The following is a 23,877-nucleotide window of genomic DNA, read 5'->3' as shown; positions in this document are numbered from 1 at the left end:
ATCTATATATAATCTATTTCTATAGAATATTTGTTGGAATATTTATTTAGTAAATTCAATCAGTTCATAGATTGACAGATATCAGTAAACTTTATTTTGGTTATAATAATAAATATATCTTATTTTATTTAACATATTGATTAAAAAAAATAAGATTACCATCTATTTACAGTATGATGTTATCTAGGTCTTATATGACACTCTATACATTACTATATACTATAAATTATAACAATATTTATGTCAAAAAACTGATATAATCAGAAAGATCACTTTCCCATCTATGATAAAGGGAATTATTTGTGAACATAATGAAACTGCGCTATGCAAAATATTAATATTTAAAAATAGTATGTTTTAATATATAGAGTGAAAGAACAAATAGTTTGTAAAATTGTGCGTGTCAGTCTTAACCATTAACACTTTACCGACCGATAGCCGATTAATCGGTTTTTTTGTTGTCGACCATCTTTCTCATTATTTGAGCAGTAATTTGTTATACAGTACTAAGGTACCTTCAGCAATTGAGTCAGTTGTGTTGCTTTGTAAGCTCTCACAGTTTTATACCAATTTGAAAAACGTACCGTTCGCGATGAACAAAAAGAATGGTATTGGAGAGTTTAAATCGAAACCGGCGTCAGGGAGAATCTGCGCCAGTCGAACGTACGTATACTGTTGAATCGCTAGTTGTCAGTAAAGTGTTAATCCAGAATGTAGGATTTTCTGTTATTTCTCATGAAGGTGTGGCTGTATATGAATAATTATTAGGAAATACTGCTTCTTAAAAACATTTATAATACTCGGGACGATTATGTTTCTCATCTCGTATGATCTTGGATGATAGAACTCGTAATTCGTAATTTCAATATCTACTTCGATTGACTACGTTACCAAGAAGGCACGAAATTTCTGCTCCCACAATCGTGGATTGATTAGCGTAATAAGGCTGGGGTGGATTTCCCCCGTTATTATATTTCATTTGGACAGCAGTTTCATAATCAGGTGCTGGTCTATAGGACGGAAGTAAGGCACGTAAGTTATTGATGTCTGTAGACGACACGGATACAACGGGATACGGTGACGTTGAGAGATCATTATAACTAGTCCATCTTGTGTGACCCTCTGCATTTCTGTTATCCAAATTTACCGATACCGCATGATCTCCCGAATCGTTCGTGTCGCTGTCCTAAAATATGATACAGAGATTTTACTTGGACCTGCTCTTGGCGCAATGTTGCGCTTGAATGAAATAATACTTACGAAATAACCATTAGTTGATCTCTCCATTGGCCGAGATTCTTGATGTTGCATGTAAAATGTGTGCTGTGCTATACATAAACGCCACACATATTTTGCATTCCGCGATTCGGTAAATATGAATTGCTTTGGCTCCTCGCCTTCGGCTTGACATTCTATTCTAAACGTCTTTTTGTGATTGATCACATTGCTTATATCTTTCCATCTGAAGCATATATAAATCTCCACTATAGTTGCTAATTCAGTATGTAATATATTTTTACGAAATAAATACCTATAGAATTGTGTTGTCTGTGTGTTAGGATAGATGACCATAATCCCATTGACAGATATTCCTAGTATCACTTCATTATTTCCATTGTCCTGTAAGTCAAAGTTCTCAATCTTGTGTTGTTAAAGACTATGCAAATTATAGGATAAATGTAAATACCTTAGTAGAAAATGTTTCATTTCCATATCCCTCTAACTGCATAACAATAGAAATGTATAATTCCTCTGCTGCAGGCTGAGTAACACCAACCAGATTCTTGTATTGACATACAGCAGTATGCAAAAGAGAATCTGGTCCTCCAGGATCTGCTTGAATAACATCCTGAATAATAAAATAAAGTAAGAATCAAATAAGACATATCTAATAATTCTTTTATTAGTAGCTCTCTTTAATTACCTTGGGAAATAATGTACATTGTTGCAAGCACTCCATTGTATGTCGTTCTGCATCATAGTTACCAAATTCTGCTTGCATCAAGTAACTTGCTAAAAGAGTTGCTTGCCTAGAATTACACTGAAATCTACTTTCCAAAACATCGCTTTTCAATTGAAGGTAATAATGATACCTAAAAACACGATATTAAAGAAATAAATGGTAATAGTTGAATGATATATAAATATTTAAGATATTACATACCTTGTCATTTCATCTTGAATGAGTTGCACATCAGTAACATAGTACATGACCCTCAAATATAGACTAAAATTTTTGGCTTCTTTTTCCAATTGTTTTTTCAATGGTTTGTCCATGTCAACCCATCTTGGAGATGGAGAATCATGCCTTGAAATATAACGTAGACCAAAGAATTCAGGCTGTCCTAATCCTAAACGTTGAGTCACATTGTCCAAACACTCCTGACCAAGGCTATCAATACTCAGTGTGCATTCTATGGAGGTGGTATCCAACAGTTCTATGCATATCACATACTGATTTTTGGAGACCACATTATATTGTCGACTTTTCTTCAAATGAAACTTAAACGGCATTGTAATAACGCGTTTAACTGGAAAAAGACAGCATTGGTATAATATTAAACAAAATTATAGAAATCGAATTTTTTTATGTTCGATTCACTGCATAGAATATTGGAAAGTATTTTTCAATGAAAAACTTATGCTGGAGATAATAGTTTAACAATGAAAGAGAAACGAATAAAATACAAAAGACTGCAGCAACGATGCGCTTTTATTAAGACCGCGAGAGAAAAATAAGTACCGTATAACTACGACCAAACACCGAAATGCTTCACATTCCACGGTACTTTTACTTTTAATTGAAATATATATGCATACACGTACTGTATACATTCCACTCTGTCGAGCATGAGAAATGTATAATTTTTCACGTTTAATAAATCGAAAGCATTTCTAACCTCGTTTTTCACGTCATTAATGCTAGTTACAAAACTGTGGTATATATACAGTTCCTAAACCGAGCTACTATGACACGAGAAATTAAAACGATGGATTTCTCATTTAAAACAAATTGAAGATAGCATTAGAAACTTCATAAGAAATACATCAAATGCGTAAAACGCATAAAATTAGCATATAGATTACGAATAAAAGTAGTTTTATCGAAAGTGATATGTTCTCCAAATATTTTCCAACTAGATTGGTCATATTTTTGATATCTAAGTGAAAAACTCAATCGATGTTATATTTTTTATTAGAAAGTCAGTCAAATTTGGGCTGAAATTGTTGGAAGTTGTTTACATTATGGATAAATCGATATATTAAATCGAAAACTTATACACTAGAGTAAAATTCTACTGATCTTCACTAGAAATAAATATCACTAGGTCTAGTTACCGAAAAAATTCCCTAAACATCTCATTATGCAAGTAACTCAAATTCCTTGGACGTAATATGTACACGATGACTAATGGTCTTATCAAAATTAATCGCTTGCCTTTTATTGCAAATCCTGTTATCGCGTTGGATCGAATAAAATTACGAGTCTCGTGATAAGAGGAACGTGACGCGTGCAAAATTCCACTTGGTAAAGTTTTTGCGTCTTATCTACGTGTCTTATTTGCAATAATCAAAATTTCCACTACATGGAATAAACAAATGACTACGAAATTTTAATATAATAAATATATTTTGTAACAATTAACAAATTATTATTGTTATACAGAATGCAACATTCATCTAAAATAATATAGGAATCAACGTTTTCGAAAACGTACTTTATAAAACATTTTCCGATCAACTAGATAGTTTATTTTCTTCGACTTATCTCTTTTAAATGGAATAAAATTGCGTGGCCGTAGAAGATTGCATTTCTATTTGTCCCATCTTGAACTGTAATCGATGCAACCATCGTAAGAGCGTGGCATTTGATTCTCGACGAGAGGAGGCAAAGTGTTCGGACATTTTGTTGGGTGGAAAGTCTCGACAATTTTGCAAACGCACTTGTAAATGTCCTGGTAGCTAATTATATATAAATTTTTCATGTAAAGATCATCTTTCAAAAACGGAATTATTGGAACTGAAAACGAGCCGTTTTAATAATTCGTCTCACCTGAACATGATGCGAATGTAGTATGGGGCTCCAAAGGGGTAACAATTTACTTAACAGGATGGACCCACACTCAAGAAGAGCCTCGAGTAGACTCAGGAAATGCAAATTCACCATCTCAGCCAACTACAAAGGCAATTTTTTATTTGAGAAAAGAGGAGTTCTACTTCTGAGGACTTTTATGAACTGTTCACTTACTACTTTTGAGAATTGAATCAATTCCAATATACAGGGCGTTATTTTGCCCCAGAACTCCAATAAAATATTCATCGTAATATTATGACCCTCGCTATTCGATGGATTGTTTTTCGACAACTCTTCCAAATACATTGTCCACAACTAAATACAAACAACAACGATACTGTCAAATTGTATCCATAGATTTTAATTAATATACACAGATACGTACTTGACACAATATGAAAGCATGAAACAATGAAGACATGTGTAAGACCGATGCTTTAGATTGTTCTGGGAACCCAGCGAATATGACTTGCACATGATCTGCAACATGGCAAGATACTTCCTGCGGTATCGGTTGCGCAGATGGAATCGATGGCCCGTGGGTGTGCGTATTATTATTGCCAGCATACATTGCAGTGTGCGTGAGAGAGCCTAATAAGAGCCAGGATAGTAATCTGATGTGTCCTATACAGTCTACGTACTCTCGAGCTCTGAAAATGACATTAACTTCAGCGTTCTTGAACTTATCTTAGTAATTCATCTTTAATTACCCTTGTTGTATCATCGAAGGTGCGCTGTAGAGCCATGGAAGATATCGAGCGACAGCTCTGTTCTCTATATTATTGCCTCTAGTAATTTCTATCGCTACATATTGCGCGAGACCACATTTCAATATACCACCCAATGTATCCTCGTTTAATCCAGCCTGCATTCCCTTGCTGTAGCTCTACATCATTGGAAAATTCATTTAAAAATTATTAGTCTCGTTATTTGTCGTGGCTATGACTATTATTTCATGTTATTTCGACTACCTTCACTTTACTCAAAGTGTGAAAGTCTGCCAAGAAATCGAGCACATCTGACAGCTGATTCTTCAGTGACTCGGAGGCGTTCGTATTGTAAATTGGCGATACGTCCGTTTGGACGTTCTCCAAAGCGATCGTGTTAGGTAACGAGCCTCCAATGTCCTAACCATATTAAATCATAAATTATCCGATCATTATTTTTTAACAACCTTTCCCCTTACCTGAAGCACGAAGTGCAGGAGCAACAGAAAATTCGAATCCGGTAACGTGGTTTTGAATTTAATGGCTTGAATTAACTCGAACACGATGGTTCTTCCAAAGAAGTGTTTGTCTCTGTCTCTAGTGAAGGCTCTGTGACAGAGGTAGCACAGATCCGTCAGGTAACTATACTTTATAGTAGAATTCTGAATGGCGTAGCTCAATACCTTGGCAAAGGGATCCAGCATGCCCTGTAAACGTATCCCAACTAGATATTTTTGCAACAAAGATCTATAAAGCATTTAAAAAAATTCCTTCCTGGGCCACTGTCTAACCCTTGACCTCGTCAGGCGAAAAAATTGATATTTTTTGAATGAAAACACGAGTTTCCAAATAATTTAGCTAAACCAGACCCAAGATCATAAAACAGAAACTCGCTGTAAAACCGTATCATAAATCTGTCTCGAACGAGCATCAAACGATCTCTTAGTCATCGAAAATTCCCGATCATTGCATCGGCCAGCCAGAAGGAATAAATCCTCCGGCACATTTACGTCTTTCCTATAGCGACGACGATCGCGCCGCAACGATAATAATCGCGAACATCCACGGACAGGTTATTTACGAGCGGCGAACAGCTGACCTTCGACTGTTGAATGCTCGGGACCTTCAATAAAGAAATCATGATCCTTAATAACGAAGTGGTGTCTTCGATGGATGAGAGCATCAGCACCAGCCTACGGAACAGGCCATCGAACTGCGTCAGAAGACCGCTCCAGGTTGCTGCACCTGGACCCAGACCTGCTTCTAGCGGCAGACAGTCCAGGTAGCACGCTATGTTGTATAGTATTGTCGGCAGGCGCTCCATTGGCAGAGATTTCTTTGCGTTTAGGGCCTGAAATATGAGGATACGATTATTCGTGATCATTATAGGTTGATAGCGATCAGTGGCGATTCTTATTGATCGTGACAAACACTCATATCTGGATATATGTTTCGTAAAAGATTGTCTTATCGATTTTAGTCTCAATCTTCTTTTGTGAATTTTATGACCAAGGTGCAATTTCTTGCATAAATTATGTTAGTCATAACGTTTATAGCAAATTTGCAGACTTGGAATACGCATAAAAGTACCTCGAGTAATAATTGCAGAGGTGCTATCGGGTTTAGTTCGTTGAAGTCGACCAAGGCCTGAGTAACACTCTTGAAGAACTGCATTCTTGTAGATTCTGGAAAATAAAATGGATTGTCATAGGTTCCATATAAGAGGTCGTGCGAAATCTTCGCACCATTTAAATGCGTTTGGAACATCTGCAAGAAAACTCCATTAGGCGCCAGTTGATGTAGAACACAACGGAGGAACTGATGCGCAACGCTGATTGCGCCACCGGGCAAATGCATGTTGGTCTCACTTTGCCAAGGGTACATCGCATTGAGGGCCACCCTGCAAACGAAGATATATCATCGAGACACGTTTTTGCAGTGTCATGTTATTTGGAAATAGAACGATAAAATAAAATTCGAGTCAGACTTTGTCACGACACGTAGGATTTCTGGCAAGAGCGGAGCTGCCAAGGATGGTTCACGATGGATGAACGTGCCTAGGTTGATGATGCATAAACCGAGTTCCTCGTCGGAATATTCCTCCTTTATCGTCCCACATTCCGAACACCTACGACAAATGTAGAAACCAAATTATGCATCATGCAAAAATAAACATTTATTATTAACAGCAAACTAAAAGCTACCTCTCGTAAATGCAGTCGTCTCCGATGCGGAATAAACTTTGCTTCAAGCTAAAATCAGCGTGGTAGGCTTGTTGGGATGCGACATCGAAGTTAGGTTGCAGTTGAGCACCGGACCTATGAACGATAAAAGAAGATCGTAATGTACGATCTTAAATTTCGAATAAGAGTGTTAGGAGTGTCTTCTAAAGTTTACCAAGAGTCTGTACGTCTGGATAATGGGCCATCGTGTCCACTGATACTATCCTTTCGAGGCCTGTCTCGTTGAATACGAACGTGATCCTTTACTCTACCTCTTCGATCAGGATCGAACACTCGAGAAGGGTAATCTGAGGATTCCATCGCTGGAGGCGGTGATTCTAGAGCTACCTGCTTGGTCAGTCTTCTCGGACTCGCTGATCTACTTGAGTGTATCTCGTTCGACGTTGGAACTAGAGATGCCGACTGAAAAATCGACATTTTTTATTTTTTGTATAGATAGTAGGATTTGCGAAATGAAAAGTACTTTTTACCATATTCTCAGACGTTGTGCTATCTTGTTTCACCGGTGGCTGTGCTTCGCCTTTACCATTTTCATTGTTATTGCTAAATCTATTGGAATCTGACAAATTTGACAAGGTATTATCGTCAATTTAAAAATTATACTGACTTTTTCTATCGAATAATACAATTTTACCGCCGATTTCTTGGACACCAAGCGCTTGACGAACGTGCTCGACCAAGCCACTGAAGTCTCTGTGAGGCCCGATAGGTAACAATCGTTCAGGCATAGGAAATTCCAGCTGTGATATGCTTCTAGGACTCGTTACGTCGCTGGACATACACGTTTCACTATCCTGATCGAACGAGGAGCCTGAAAAAGTTATTTCATTTCTTTCTTATTCGACATTGTGTTTTTTTTTTCTATATCTTCGAAATAGTAGCTAGAATTGTGAAATAGTATGGCGTTTGAAAATCTACAAATACTCACTGACTGTTAACACATCCATCTTGGACAAAGGTGATTCAGGCGAGCCATAAGTATCCTCGCAACGTAGAATTCGTTGACCTACGCTTGGTCGTGGAACTATAAAATTATCGAATCGATGAAAATTCCATTTGTCTTTTGTTAACAAAGATACTTACCAACTGGACGAATGGTAGTTCCAATTGGTAGAAGTCTTTCAACCGTTGGCGTGGTTAAGGGATAGGGAGGCCCGTGCCAACTCGGCTGCTGGCCATTGTCGGTGCTCGTGACTTGCGAAGATACCGAACTGACTGCTGGAGAGCTCGAATGATCACTGCTCGTGACTGTAACCACTTGACTTGGAGACACAGGCGAACCTATGGTCACACTTTGCTCTATGCGCTTCTGACGACCCAGTTGTTTAGTATTTGGCGAATCTGAATTACCGGAGCCTGTTGGGGGTATCTTTTCTTTTTGGAACTCGAATCTGTAGCATAATCATATTCGTCTTTGTCAGTACGAAGATGATACAGTGACGTGTTATAGTAACGAAATGGATAATTTTACTTTTGAACTTGAGCTGGTAGGGTGGTTGCGAGAGCGCTGTATAACTCGAAAGGCTTCGAGGAAGCAGTGTCTCCGTTGAAAGCTATCTGTACAGTGATGTTTCTTTCTTGGGCTGCTTTTTCTGGCGCTGGCTTCTCTGGAATCGCTTTCTCTAGAATCCCTTTTTCTGCCCTTTCTGACATTTTCTCGATTCTCGACACGGGAGAGTACCTTTGTAGATCTGGTTGACCACTTAGCAACGTACTCGTCACCATCATTTTTACGCCCTCGTGAACGCTCCACTTCTTTTGGGGACCAGTTTTTGTACTCTATAGAAAAATAATAGAAAGCTAACTAGCGTCAAAGAACGTTTATTGGTGGCAAAAGAAATGAAATTCTGAATTATTTTAAGGTGAATCTTCTAAATACCTGATGAGAATCCTCCTCGCTACCAAGAAACCAAGTGGGTCGGCTGATCCCTTCAGATTTCCTGATGACGTTCTGATTATTCCAATCCATTTTCGTCAAGACGTCGGTGGTGGTTCTAGATCCATGGAGCGAAACACTTCTGGTAACAGCAGTCGGGGTTTCCTCCAGTTCGCCGAGCGATCCACCACTGCTGCCATGCAAGGTGCTGTCAGATTTTGGGCTCTCGGGTATTGCAGCCAGCTCGGACTCCGTATCATCCGCATTGATCGAGTAGCTTTGCAGAGCATTCACAATAGCGGAAATTGTAACAAGCAGCTACTGGTGTAAGCACAGGCACAGATGTATCATGATGTAATTCTCTCTGGGTCCTGGACTGTATATTCTCAAGATATTCTAGGTAACTCTAGAGCCTAGAATCTGCTAGATTCACTATTCGATTAAAAGAAGGGAAGGAAATTCTACTTGATGTAAGAAAGGTCACCTCGTAGGTTGTATCTCTTAGCTTTTGCTATTGCTACTTCGTTCCATGCCTATAGTAAAATACGAGAGAATGGTGGAAGTATCGATATCTTTGTTCCCCTGGTCTTGAGTCGTATCGTGAAAATGATTCTAAGATCACTATAAAATAAAGTAAAAAATAAATTTTGAATAATCTTTTGACAACTTGCTTCAGCTATTCTTAAAAGAACATGATCATTCTAGATGAGATGATGATGATAAAAATCTGAAACAGAAGTCGAGAAGTGCAGAATTCGCAAAGACGTCAACGTGAAACATTCCAAGCTGAAGTAGCCTAATGCTCTACCTTTCCATGGGGAATCTATGATATTGACTAGGATGCAGTATCGCTAAGAACTAGGAAATGTGTAGATTAAATAACCTGGAGTGTTTGTTCGTGTAACGGCAGGTCGTTGTGCTTTCTTCCCAATGAGTCTCCATCTGACCATGCGTCGGTCCTGGACTCCGTTGATGAACCGATACCATGGGAGTCCTCATTGGAGGACTCTCGGTGTTCATATCTCCCATACCCATTAACTCATGGTCTACGCCTAGAGACGGTTGTGACACATCTGAAATTCAACAGAACGTTTTGTGAAGTCCAGTTTTCTTGTAGGGATGTACCTTTTATTTCAAAACTATTATCTGTGTATACCACGTGATCTGGATGGCGGACCACCCATCACTACGGTAGCTGGTATTCTTTTGCATTGATGATGCTGCGTGTCCAGGGTGTTTAATACGATCTTGATCAACACTTGCAACTGGCTACACCACGGTTGCTGGCCATACTGACACTAGGCACAATGAGAAATGAATACAATTCGATGAAAAGGATAGAAAGATATTTAAAAGGCTGCTCATCTCACCTTGTACAGTATGACGAGAAGAGACATTAACCAAGATCGTCTGTTATGGGGTTCGAGGTACCAGAGACTGTAAGTTGGTGTTTGATGATCAGATGGAGGCACACCTTGCGGTGGACAAGGACAATGTTGAAGGATAGCTAGAACCGGAGGTGTCATCACCCATCCCATCACGTGATTCTGGTCTAGTAGTTGAGGAAGATTCGCGATGAAAACGTTGAATACAGGGGAAACTCTGAAGAGAACCACGGAATTGTTACTTTGGTAATTGGTGTTGTTTCTTCTTTCTATTCTCCTTTTTATTATTAATATTATTATTGAATACCTTAATCGTTGTGGAGAAGTATGAAAAGTGCGTTCAGTTTGGTTGTAACCTAGGAGAAGATACAAATGGCGTAGCACGATTCCTTGCGTTTTTGACAGGGGTTTCTCATCCGTTGGATAAGCCTGTATTTATCAATATATTCTATTAATAACGGAGGATTTTGAATGACTCAATTGTTCATTTACCTGGTCTTGTCTAGAAAGGAATTGCATCAATAAGAAGACCAGCAAATGCATGGTTTCTTTGTCAGCTTCTTCCAAATCCACAATTCTGTGGGTGTACCCTGGTAATGCGCTAGCCTCGTCCACCATATTTAAAGAATGAACGTGACCATCTGTAATATCGAACGCTAGTAAATATGGTCCTTAATCAAAGTTAACCGAGTGAAATAAAACGATTGAAGTTCATAGAAATCTTACCACCATCGCTTGCATTTTAAAATTTTCTAAGACTTTCGTTATCTGCGATCATGCACAAGCAAAGCCTCTCTCGATGTCATCAACGAATTTCTAAGGTTACAAATCTACCTTACGTTGGTCAACACCGGGAAACTATCTACGAACATTCACAGTTATTAGGGTAAGCGATCTACCCACTAGCAAGAAGAAGAAATCCATCGATCAACAGATAAATTGTCCAAAGGAACTACACGCTAATTTCTACTCGCTACAACTACACAGAAAACATTCTCTTTCAACTTCTAAAAATCTCAATCAAAATCGTCGGTCTTACGGACAAACTATGCTCAAAACAACGGGGGAACAAAAGAATACTCTCAATTCTGAAATTGTCATTTCCCTCGAACGAAACTCATCGCTTACAATTAGCTTCATAGCACAAAACCTACGCAATACAAGAACCAAATTCCCGTATAATCAAATCGATCATCATGACAAAGGAAACACCTTTAACCCTTTTAGTTTAGTTAGTTCATATATAAAAAGAAAATGTCTAAAGCGAGCTCCTTAAAAGGAGGCTGACGAACCATCAAACTTACCACAAAGGTTCCACATCGAACATCCCCAAACATTATCGCGTTTCGCGTACACAGAGGGGGCAAAGGGGGTGTATATGTGTACGTGTATACGTGAGAACATAGATAACACAGAGGAGAACGGCCACGTCTAAGGCTAACATCAGCAACGCTACTCTACCTGGTATACTGTTATTAGGTGGGGTGGACCCCAGCAACTGACCCAGTCCGAATCTGGAGCTCTTGCGCTTCAGGATAGGCGCCGAGTATTGCCGGCTGTACACCTTCTCCTTTTCTGCGCGGTTCGACACAGTGCAACACAATTGAAAAACGCGTGTGACAGGTCAGGACGTGAAGTGGTTTTAGACGTGGTTTTTACATGGACGATCGACTAGCTTTCTGTAACTCTAAAGCTAAGTAGCCAGCAAGAGAGTCGATAGAGATCGCGAATTGTCGGTCGTAAAGTCCTTCGAGAGTTAGGGATTCTCTTTTGGTAATAGAATTTTGGAATATACAGGATGTCTCGAAAGTATAGATCGATCACGTGGATCATACTCTGTGTAAGGACTATAGTTTTACTAATATCGGAATCCTCAGCTCTCTTTAAGGATTCATTCGACTTTAACGGTATTCTGAAAGAATATGATAAGTCTGTAATCTGACGTGACTCTCAACTTTGCAAGTCAAGATCAGAGGGACTCTCTCTGACTTGGACTTGGACTCCTATGTCTTCGAGTCCGACTCTTTACTTTATCCTTTAGACTTTCATGATTCATCGTCGATAGTAATCAATTTGAAGTGAATCACGATATGTTGTTCATGAACCGTGAGATTCGTGTACCTTGCTTAGTGTCCTGTCGCGGAATCATCGACGCCGGCGCTGACATGGTGCGTTTGTAGGGCCATTTCGTGCCAAAACTCGCGCTCAGCGTCTTTATAGAGTTTGTCCCGCTTCCATCCGATTGGGACAGAGCTTCCTGCGCTCTGTGCACCTTCTTCATGAAGATTTCGCTGTTCAGATCCGTGTTTCTGAGATCTGCGAGTCGATTTATTATGATTAATATACATAGTGTACTAAGACAACTTTGGCAAATTCAGTTTTACAGCTGAGTTTACAAACTGACCACGTAGATAGGGTACATCTCCGGATCGTTCCAAATTAATTTGAGCCTCGAGAAACAAAGCATCGAAACGATTCAAGAAAAACTCCCAAGTTAAAACATGTCTGTCGCTGAGACTATTGTGTAACTGATACAGTGATTGGAGTACCATTGGACGATCGACTATCACTGTATCGAACTGAGTTTCCAAGCAGAGAATCAGAGACTAGAGATATTTAAATTAAACAAATAAATATTGTGTCAGAATAAATTAATAGACTAGTTATGTATGCAGATCTTACTCTCATAGCTGTATCATGGATGGTACCAAGGTACAAGGTGGCTCTCTGAGCAACATATACGTTGCTGTCGTCCATGCTCGCGACCAGATAACAGAACGCGTTTGCTAGAGCAGCTTGCAGACTCATAACATTTCTCAGAGGAGTGGAGTCCATGAATCTAGCTATTAGTGTGACTCTTTCGACTGTTGAGCGTTAATAAATTGAGCAATTTTTCAGTTAGCCTCCTTCGTCCTATAGTGTTTAATCGTTATACCTGCCACGAATCGAACGCGCCAATCCAAATTATGGAATTCTTCCTGAATCAGACGCCAGAAAGTGTCCGTTCCACACGGTAAAGTCACGCAGTGGAGTAACAACGGCACGGTGACCTGGGCTATGTGAGAGTGTTCGGCGTTTAGGAGTTCCCATAGACTGTCGAAGGAAAGAAGCACAATTTAGTTGGAGAAAATCGTTTAAAGTCACTAAAACGGAGAAATATTGTTACTGAGGTGCAACGAATACCTGATGTTTCTATTCATCTGAAAGTATAAAGATGTTGTTGATAAGGAATAGATAAATATCATCTTCCATGGAAGATGTTATATTCACATATTAAAATTCATAAGGAATAATCTTACTTACTTTTTTATCAATAAATTTTCTTGGCACCATATGAAGAATCCTTGATGATCCTTCACCGCCATGTTGAAGGCATCTCCGTAAAGGCACATCACGTTTAGACATTGAAGCATATAGTAGAGTATGTCAGGCTTGTCAATCGTCATTATCTCCTATGAATCGGAGAAATAGAAAACAGTTTCATCTCCTAAAATATTATCAATTTTTACAAGTACTGTACCTTCAAAAGCTTGTGTATGTACTGTAGTTGTTCAGGAAGATCCTCGATATTAAATCGAAACTTTCCAACGGAGGTGTGCCAGAAGTCGTCCGCCTCATTTTCTGGACTTAGATTCAAAGGTTGATCATTTTCTCCTATCAATCGAGGTTTGGCTACGCTCACGGTGGCTGTGGCTGCAACAGAGATTCCTGATCCTTACGAAAGGACCTTGATGTCTATGGAGAGATTGGTAGGATAGCTAGGCAAATATTAAATCTGTGGATTTATGGGATTCGAATATTTCGCGATCCGAAGTAGAATAGACCCATGCTTGGTCAGGCATCAAACGCACGATTTCCCTCGGTCGATAAATTCGAAGTTGCGTTGATCGAAGGTATCGACGTAATTCAGAAAATTCGCCTTCAAATAATTTAAGTTAATACTACGTTCACTGCAATTTTACATGATTTTTAGTAATTTTAAAATTCCACGTCGAACACGGTATTCGAAATTTGATAATTATTTTTCGATTAACCACGTTCGAACTATTTCAAAAATACGAAAGGTAGAACCAGGCGAATTTGTTTCTTACCCACGTCAGTCTCAGAAAGGGTAACTGCTCGAGCTACAGCTGACATGACCTTTTCCGTTGGCATGATAGCTGCGAGATCCAGCTGCTCCGAAACTGTCTCTACTGTGGCTGTCATGATCTGTTCGAAGAACTGATATAAACGATCAAAGTAGCTACCTCCGGTCACATAGATTAGCCTACCGTGTTAATGGTTCACACAACGCCATTTTGCAGTAGAAGAAGAGAGACAGAGAGAGGCACACACAGTTTTGTATTTTTTTTGTTTTTGTTTTTGTTAGACGAACAGCATGCTGCGTATTTTGTTGTTGCAGAAAGTGTTTCGCACAGAGAGATAGAAAGAAAGACGCTGTGTCTCTTAGGCAGTGTAACAAGATCGTGTAACAAGATAATAGAACATCTCAAATTTGTCAACGAGTGAAGTTTATTATGGCAGTATACCTGAGGCATGTGTGCAAGAACGCCACCGACCGAGTGCATTTCCGGCACTGGCATACTAATTACCACGTCGGATTTTGAGTCTCCTTTTCGCGCTGTCTCTGGACTTTTACGTCCATGATCCTCCGCACTTTCGTCGACGATTTTCTGAACGTTAGAAGACAGTTGAATTTAAACAGAAAATTACAAAAAGACTTTAAGCGATCTGGTTATCTGATCATCACCGAATGTTAGCATAAGGGACTCACGTCAGGCGGATAAGCTGGATTTTCCGGTGCCATGTAAGTGACTAATTGCAGGCATAATTGATGCCAGATCACGCTAGATTCACAGTAAGTACACTCAGCGACCGCGTTGCACACGTGACAGTTGTTCCAATTCGAGGCAACGATCGATTTCATCAATCGACACGCGTCCTTGCAAACCCACGTGTTAATCCCTGTGTGCTTATCTATGTTCTGCAATTCCATCTGTAATATTTGATACATTTCATTAGATTCCTCGTTCATTCCTTCGTAATCATATCCTACTCTTGGATTTGTATCCGCAAAAATGGATGCACCTGTTTTAATAATATATCGAGCATAAGAATGCAACAGGATAAATTCAACTCCGAATTGGTAGTGAATTCCATGTGTCTCGGTGTTGGGACAACATCGTCGGACAATGGCGTCGATTTTCCTGATTCGTTTTCGACCACAGAACCTGTACATATTACACATTAGTAAACCCTTCACTATCATGAAAACGTGAACATTCACTTCCTTTACGAATCGGTAATTGTCATTTCGACGTACAAATAGTATTTCCTTCCTCGTCCTTCTTCTTCTTTCCTTTACTAGGCTTCTGCTCAGACTCGGCAATGTTCATGGTACCCATAACAGCCACGCCATCGCTGAACATGGAAAACAGTTGGCACAGAGGAATGCTGATCTCCAACATAGTTAGCGTTTGCAGCCAATTCAGAGCTTGTTCTTGAACCTTTGCGCAAGTGTTGACAAATCGTTTCGCCACGAAATTGTACATCTTCTTAGCATCGAATCCTAGAGGACTCATGTCCCGATCCAAAATTTTACTGGAGACGATAATCGGATAGTTTTCAACATTTTCACCAAGAATTTTCCAGGCAAGAATCGTTATTGAGCGAGGTATTTCGTACCATAAAATCATCTTTAATTCGTGCAGCTCGTACTCCGGTACGTCGTTCACCATGGCCTCCATCCAGTGTGGCATCACGTAGTCCCAAACGTCTGGGGTAATTACTTCGTAGGGGACTAAGCAGAACAAGCGATTTAGGCCATCTTTTAAGTGCGACGTCCTCGAGGCCAATGTTTCCCTTAATTGCAATCATTCGTTTGTCAAAATCAGCTTTATTTAGGTATCTTTCTTTGTAAAATTAATTTCTATGGCTAAATTAATTTTATTACTCCTCGAATTCCTAACAAGAATTTTCAACATTCGCACCAGTGTCCTCCGACTCGAACGTAGTCCGCCGGATGTGGAAGAAGACAGGAAATGAAAACTTCGTAATGAGTTTTCATCACTTCCGACAGCCATCCACAGACGTATTCGGTCTTCAATTTCTCCAATGCACTCTCTGCTTGCCCTACGGTAAAACATCGCGATAGATCAGACGTGGTCCTTAAGGAAACACCTCTTAAAGTACGTTTGAGAATATCACTGGTCGAATTTACCGTAGAAACCGGGTACTTTATCAGTTCGTGTGTTTTCGAATGGAAACGATACAAAAGCGGAATTTTGGATCACACAGCAAACACGGGGAAGGTACAAAGCTATTGAATCTGTATTAGCAGTGTTACTTCGACAGCATGCAGAAAGTATCATTGAATCTCTGAATCGATCACCGAAGGAATTTTGAGAAACCGATCGATCCAATTGTATTCTTATTTGGGAAATTCTTCGCGAGTTTTAACATGGCTATTCTCGAGAAAGAATCACTACTTCGATGCATAGAAACTTCGCACGATATTCTTTCAGCGTCGTCATTCTATGCATCGATCTTTGAGAGACTCGATCAGCCGCGACGCAGACGCACTCTTGTTCCTTATTTCTGAGATTTCTGAGTGGAAGCTCTTCGTATGTGTGTGTGTGTGTGTGTGTATGTGTGACATGCACACGTAAAGGCAACTTAACGCATAGGCGTCAACCTAGCAGATCGTCGTCGAATATCAAGAATTTTCTACAGTCCCTGACCATCGAATGTAGAAGATGTCATTCTTCCAGGCAACAGTACTATGTTACAAGCAGCAAATTATACTCTTTTCTTTATGCTGTTCAACTCGTTATTCAAAGCTCGGATGGTCGAAACTCGATAGCCGAGGGCTGTGTATTCACGTAACATCAAATATCAATTCTATCTATGAGAGAAGAAAATTCTATTGGTGTACTTCAAACTACACAGTGACGAAGTAAAGGAATAAACTCTGAAACGATAAGAAATAAAATATAGAAATATCGCAGGAACAAGCTGGAACAGCTGCAAAGCTGACGCCTCTACGACAACGAGTTCAACACAGGTAACATCGAATACATTGATTTACTGATACAATTTATAGACACACACACAAAAATAAATATAGGGAGAATTTAGAGAGAGAAACAGGAAGACAACATTGAAAGCTATTCGATTGGAATATGACGAACGGCGATAGTGTTCACGATCAAGCTCTTGTCAAAACACTAACAAATGTGTAACATGTGAATGTCTTTTTACCTAACCATGAGGATTATTCATTTTCTCTGTTTCGTTCTTTTCTAGTCACCACTTTGTCTAACGTTAAATATCGTATAGAGTGTAAAACATGGAGTAGTAATTGTGTCGAAAGCATCTGAAGACAAAGCGAAAGAAAAAGAACGAAAACCAATGGAAAAATCGGCGATCCGCTCGAATGTGCCTACGATCGCGGCCAAACACTACCTACGGTCTAGTGATGGGCTCGAGATGCTTCGAATCTCGTCGAGTACGACGCTCGTGTCTCGTGTTGCCTCGACTCAGGCTATGGTTACAGTGAACGAGCTGTTGTTCTTACGGATGAACAACATCTGAACACCGGAATGCACACACTCGTAAGAATCTACATTGGACGTGTTTGTCAGAAGGACAATTCGTCGCAACATGTATTTACCATAACCACGGTTTAATAAAAAAAAGAGAAGTTTTAAAAAAACTAAAAAGCCTTCAAAATGTCAAAGAAAGGAATTCATATCGTTTTGCAATTATTTGAAATTTGTCGACCTTTAAAAGATTCGAAGCAACATCGTGACATCATCGTCGTTACTCGACATTATCCAAGACCTTCCGCCGCCCATTCACTGCTCATCTACGTTCTACGTTCATTAAGTGTATAAATATGCGAAGTGTTAAATTACCAACAGAAAAGATAAGGTGCATAAGGCTTTTTTTAGTACCATCGAAAGAGTAGGCAGTAACATGAAACCAATGAAATAGCATTGACAATAAACGGCCGAGTATTTCGATCGAGGTTTCTTGATTCGGCGTGCAAAGCCCGACCAGCAGCCAGACACCGTATCTTCCAAGTAGCTGTCTCTCCTCCAACGTAGCCGAATCGAATTGCCCACCGCTCCCGCTACCAGAACCACCCCCGCTGCTCCCACCGCCGCTCCCTGGGAATCCTGCGCTTCCCTTATTAGTATTTATTTCCAAGATGTCTCGGTTACTATCCATACTTAGCGGTTCAGCTTCCTTAAGCAGGCTGCAAGTAGAGAGGAAACCTGGTCAGTGGGATGTGAAACGCGATCTACGGCCACGTCTGGTTGTGGTCGGCTAAACACCGGCAATTTTTCACGCGATAATTTTTTCAACAGATCGTTAAATATGATTTTTAACTGAGATCGACACTCTCTCGGTTAAATCTATCACTTGGAATCGATAGACGAAGGTTCTCGTTGTTTTACATTGAAATATTATCCAATAATAAGAGCGAATTTGATCGGAAGTGAGATTTATTTGCAAATGCAAATAAAGGAACAAATTTCAGTACAATTATTACTTTCTATGTTGTTTCTAATTTTGATTGTGCCGCGATTCGAAGCTTCCACTAACGATTTCAGGCGAGCGAGAAAATGAAAGAGCACCGAACGTCGAAGAATCGAAGCTTCCACGTTCAATGGTGATTTGAATTCCTTCACGATCCTTTTCTTACTTATACTTGACTGAATATCACACCCTTTTGTATCACAAAAGATAATAAAGAATCGCGTGACGGTATCGATCGTGAAACAGTTCATAAAATTCTATATTAAACAACGACAATGTCGATCTACTATTCGGACATTCTGTGTTACAAATGTTCCAAAATAGAAATCCGATTAATCTACGTCGACCACAACGTCTGTTCGATCAGACGCGACTTTAGATCGTGCTCACCATAAGAAATTATATCCATTTATAATAGTATATAGACAATTAGATCGTCGAGAGAAATCTTGAAAGAATTCCTATCTCAAATGACAGCAAATGTAATTCACTGTTCCGTGTTCTATAATTCTAACTACGGGGACTCATGCTAGTTTCAAGATATCAAAACTACATGCAGTATTGATGTGTCGACATTCGAGAAATAACATTCTAGACTATAAAAAAAAAGAAAGAAAGAAATATCAGTGAATAGAAGATATCAAGAATGTCAGAAAAAAAGATCTCAGTGTTTCATAGAGTCCGCGATTCTATTATGAAAATAACAATTGAAGAAAAAAAAAAAAAAAACAGAGAAACAACAGATCCCCGGATATCCCGTTAAAAGAGTGTCTCTGTTCGTGCAGCATACCAGTGTGTCTCGGGTAATGGGTATCTATTCAAGCCTGCACCAGTGGGTCCGTTTTTATTTGTAGAAACGGTACCAAGCTGCTGGTGCGTCGTATCCAGGACGTGATACGGCGTGGTGTCCTCGCATTGCAACTTTAAGGTGCACTTTTCCTATGCTCTCTACTGTGAGGCTGAATGCTTCGGAGTCACGTGTCTTTCGCTTGTGGATAACTCGAAGAAAAACTTGTCCACGCTAGCCGCCATCCGGTTTCGAACGCTCTCCACGATTTTCGAGGCGACTTCGATGCTGCGCTTTTCATTCAACGTTTTCAATAGTCGATAGAAGCGATTTAGTGAAAGTTTGTTCACGTTGGTTATCGCATCTCGACTCCTTTAATTCGCGAGTCGGTGAATCACGTTAACGCTGGCTCTAAAATCTCTAGAATTTTGACATCTTTGCAAAGACAAATTTCTTATTTTGAGATTATATCCCCGATGAATCCATAGAGATTTTCGAAGTCTGGAGGCTTTAGCGTCTATGACGGATCGAGATGTACGCGAAACAATTTATTTATGTGATAAAAAGGAACGTGGAAGATACATTCTTGATCGGAATAGGGTGACATGCGACATCTCGATCGTTTCTGTGAATATTCAAACACAATAATATGGAGCATCGATTAACCACGTTTAATGGACATTACTGTAATCGAATATCGACAATTTATGCTACACGAAGATATAGCAGAACAGTTGCTTCGATGTATCCTAAGTTTCCATTGAACGTGGTTACAGCATAATGTCTTACCAAGCAGGATGGACCAGCACGAACAAACACGCAAAGCAACAATGATCCTGCGATCATTCGTTAGTACGCGTCATCGTGTTACTTTCGAACACATCGAAGATTGGACATCGTGGATAGTGATTAACAACCATCGTTTGGATGCGACCTGTTACCGCTAAATAAATAATTAACTGTCCCGTTAACTACAATTTTTAACGATAAATTTTTCTTCTTTTCAATGGAAATTTTTTAATATCGTAGAGTTACACACGTTATCAGAAATTAACACATAATTAATACATCATGGTCGCGATCTGCGGGTTGGTAAACACGAATGAAACCAATCGAACTGTATCAACGTGCGTCGCATACGTTCACGTCATCAAAAAACGCTTCTGTCGCAGAAAGGACTTTGACATCGACGATACGCTAGAGACAAGAGACTCTGTATCTTTCTTACTATATTTAGATAAGCATACGCTCAAAATTTAGGATATTTAATCGATGGAAATTCTCAATGTTTAAACGTATCAGAGATCCGTGTGAGCGAATCTCTCGTCTCTAGTCGCGACAACGTCTCATTAAACTCGTGCAAATTACAACGACTGTTAGTGTCCCTTGTCCCAACCATAGTCCCCATCCTTGTTCCGATATCTTTCGAACGTTAAGCGATACAGGATCTTTTAGCAAATAGAAAATGGGTTGGAATTTAGGTGTCTCACCTGACGATCGCTTGTACCATATAGGTCTGCGTCTGAGGATCCAATTTCGATATGTGAGGCAACGCCGTGTGATACACGTGGTCCTCACCTCGGCCTTTATCGTGTCGATTAGTGTGACATTTCTGGCAATAGCGAATCGGATGGTTTCCGTTGTAGCTGGCGCATTCGGTGGAGAAACAGACGCTGATCGCCGACTTGTCTGTGGCTTTACAGTTCTGACGTAATTTAGAAATGTTAAGAGGTGTCAAACGGGATTAAATTCTCGCTAGAAACACCTATTCTCGTGTCTGAATTTATTTTAGATTAATTTCCAACTAAAAACCATTCGACTCACCTTATTTTCGCATATCATCGACACCTGTTGCATGGGATGCAAAATGTCGTAGAACATTTGATTAGGATGCGCCCTGTGTATTTCATTCGCGCATTCGATACACAGGTACATAGGTGGTGGTGTTTCTGTAGCGAATGTGATAGATATTCGATGATCGTAACAAACTTTGCCAGCTTCGGCGTTGCCCGCGTTTGGACAAGAATCTCTTTGACAGACGAATGGTGCCAAATCATCTGCGTATGTTAAATTCATATTTTGTATTTTATCGAACGAAGGTTTCAGCGGTATTATCAAAACCCAGTGGGGAAACGCACTTGCGAATTTCATTAGAACCGCCCTGCGATCGAAGAGATTCGGATTGAACGATGGCCAGTAGTAGAACAGTAATTTAGCTGCTGAAGCTCTTGCCGGTGCCGTGCCGTAAGCTACCACGCAAAGAATGTCTTTTACCACGCCTGGTTTCAATGCCATTAGACATTCCAATAGTTGACAATGGTGAGCTAAACAATCATAGACGTTTAGACAATGTTTTTTGTAATCTTTAATTACGAATACATCTCTGTATCTTATAAAAATATAACGATGACAATTAGAACCTGGGTTAGTGGAGTATTGAAAGATCATCATGATAACAGCTGCTATCGATTGACTAGCTGCGTTCTCCGTTCCATCCTCTGTTTTCCTCGCTATAATTAAAGGAACATATTTGAAATAATAAAAACATGTTTTAGTCTCTGCATCTATTGCACGAAACGAAGACACGTACTGATGGTGAATGGTAGAATGTAGAAACAGAGATAGTTAACGATATCTTGATGAAGTTCCACTGGAAGTACCGAGATCGAGCTGGCCGTGAGATAAGGTACATTGTCGATCATATCGTGGTCCAAAAAAGGCAAGAGACACGCGAGACACTGAAGCAATGCCTGTCCAAACACTGAAACATGGATCTTGAATAGCAAACCATCGAATAAAAACAAAATATAGGACAGACCTTGCAAACCGGTGTGAATAGAGGAAACAACATCGATCAGCTGAGTGAGCGCGTTGTACAGCTGTTTGTAATCCAAATTCGGGTAAAGAGCCATACGTTCCGCGTCGTACTTCTGAGACTTGATCATTTCGAAAGGTGCTTCGCGAACTTCCTTTAACAGAGCTACGAAACAAAGCATAAATTATCGAACGATTTTTAACAGACACGACAATAACACGATATTGAGATTATTACACAGCAGCATTTGAGAAAAGAATTTCACTGTGTTTGCCATGTCGAGACCAGAAGGTACAGGTTGACTACCGTGAAGAAGTCTCTGATAGTAGTCGTGCAGATTAGTTAACTTCAGTGAATCTGAAAAAGAGCAGTTATACGTAAATAAATATATAAAACATTGCGTCACTTTTCTAGTACTCACATGCTGCGAATCTGGTCCCCATTTTCTGTATTTTTTACTCCTTTTGTACTTTACTCGATTTTAGTTACCAAAATGACAAGGCCACGGTACACAGATGATAATCAAAACACCACGAATTTCACGTTACTCCATTGTCAACCACCTGCATTTCCTCGTTTTATTTGTCGATTTTTCCTCGTTTCCTAGGATGAACGACATAAAACGCGAGACCTCTGTTCGTGATATGTTTTGCAACTGCAGAATCAGCACGGGTCCATTCCAGCACAGTCGTCGATGGAGAATGAGCGCGCAGGTCGTATCGACCTGTTTGGGAGAGCGGCGCCCTCTCATCTTTTCATCCCCTTCCGGGGCAGTGCTCAGTTCCCGGGAAAATCCAAGAGACACGAACAAATTTGAAAACTACTGAAAAATCTTCATAGCTGATATCGATGTTCTAACGTAGATTCGATTTGTAATAATTAATCAGAGGTAGCGACGGATCTACCTTAAATGAAATCGAACACGATGCTACCAATGTTCGTTGAGTAATCTTTTTACGATGGAAATTATATAATCATTTTATTCTTTATCATTTTTTAAATCGCTGACATCATTGTTTCGATCGAGCGATGTTGGCGCGTTTGGGAATCCGTTCCGACCAACGAGAAATGGAATCCGTCGACCGATGCTCGTTAAACGTGATATATATCATCGTCTAATGACGGAAAGCCGTCTGAAGACGCGTTATGTAAGAAGCTTCCGTGCGATCACGTAACTTCGATCGCATGAGGTTTGACAATTATTCCGTAATACCATTATCCTTGATCCAATGAGCTGCAATTACGGTCTTTAAGAGATTACCAGGTACCGTGGAATTTACGACAGAGCTGCATTAGTAAACGAGCCTCTCAGATCGTTACCTGTTATCGTTACTTCGTTTCGGAAAACGTTTCGAAACGTTGATAAGATAGTCACGTGTCTACACTGGTGATTAAGTGGTTTACTCTAAATTTTAGATATCCGACTCTGAATCGGTGATTCCAGA

The 23,877-nt window shown here is 39.8% G+C and overlaps 2 protein-coding genes across 15 annotated transcripts; both read right to left on the bottom strand.

The window, feature by feature from the left end:
* Nucleotides 1-67: 67 nt before the first annotated feature.
* Nucleotides 68-3,507, bottom strand: LOC100648937 (tyrosine-protein phosphatase non-receptor type 14). Of its 4 annotated transcripts, none has more exons than XM_003395663.4 (7): nt 3,340-3,507; nt 2,165-2,531; nt 1,925-2,093; nt 1,688-1,849; nt 1,532-1,620; nt 1,261-1,462; nt 68-1,186 (listed from the first exon to the last, which is right to left on the bottom strand). In XM_003395663.4, the coding sequence occupies exons 1-7, from the start codon at nt 3,362-3,364 to the stop codon at nt 863-865; spliced, it is 1,338 nt and encodes a 445-aa protein (XP_003395711.2). In that variant the 5' UTR covers nt 3,365-3,507; the 3' UTR covers nt 68-862. The 4 variants fall into 4 exon arrangements, with proteins under 4 accessions (XP_003395711.2, XP_012164241.1, XP_003395710.1 ...); XM_012308851.3 differs by lacking the exon at nt 3,340-3,507 and adding an exon at nt 2,901-3,244; XM_003395662.4 differs by lacking the exon at nt 3,340-3,507 and adding an exon at nt 2,744-3,243.
* A 105-nt stretch (nt 3,508-3,612) lies between these two features.
* On the bottom strand, nt 3,613-23,184 carry LOC100649255 (protein unc-79 homolog). 11 transcript variants are annotated; one of them, XM_048405732.1, is made up of 47 exons: nt 22,854-23,182; nt 22,670-22,789; nt 22,436-22,597; nt 22,208-22,378; nt 22,038-22,127; nt 21,756-21,941; nt 21,442-21,674; nt 21,108-21,322; nt 18,521-18,546; nt 18,203-18,466; nt 16,277-16,418; nt 15,972-16,148; nt 15,610-15,887; nt 15,375-15,517; nt 15,061-15,282; nt 14,816-14,959; nt 14,378-14,507; nt 13,807-13,979; nt 13,590-13,738; nt 13,222-13,379; nt 12,969-13,150; nt 12,691-12,892; nt 12,408-12,602; nt 11,748-11,861; nt 10,779-10,927; nt 10,594-10,715; nt 10,272-10,503; nt 10,058-10,199; nt 9,785-9,974; nt 8,905-9,178; nt 8,497-8,804; nt 8,109-8,416; nt 7,954-8,049; nt 7,660-7,836; nt 7,496-7,584; nt 7,180-7,427; nt 6,987-7,100; nt 6,770-6,910; nt 6,373-6,682; nt 5,882-6,133; nt 5,262-5,489; nt 5,047-5,202; nt 4,786-4,961; nt 4,461-4,725; nt 4,250-4,390; nt 4,055-4,177; nt 3,613-3,963 (listed from the first exon to the last, which is right to left on the bottom strand). In XM_048405732.1, the coding sequence occupies exons 1-47, from the start codon at nt 22,873-22,875 to the stop codon at nt 3,775-3,777; spliced, it is 8,328 nt and encodes a 2,775-aa protein (XP_048261689.1). In that variant the 5' UTR covers nt 22,876-23,182; the 3' UTR covers nt 3,613-3,774. The 11 variants fall into 11 exon arrangements, with proteins under 11 accessions (XP_048261689.1, XP_048261692.1, XP_020718745.1 ...); XM_048405735.1 differs by having other exon boundaries at nt 18,242-18,466; nt 22,854-23,181; XM_020863086.2 differs by having other exon boundaries at nt 6,373-6,467; nt 6,528-6,682; nt 18,203-18,546; nt 22,854-23,179.
* Nucleotides 23,185-23,877: the final 693 nt, after the last annotated feature.

This window comes from Bombus terrestris, chromosome 5 (genome assembly GCF_910591885.1).
Source record: "Bombus terrestris chromosome 5, iyBomTerr1.2, whole genome shotgun sequence".
NCBI lineage: Eukaryota > Metazoa > Arthropoda > Insecta > Hymenoptera > Apidae > Bombus > Bombus terrestris.
This window is presented reverse-complemented; position numbering and strand designations above follow the sequence as displayed.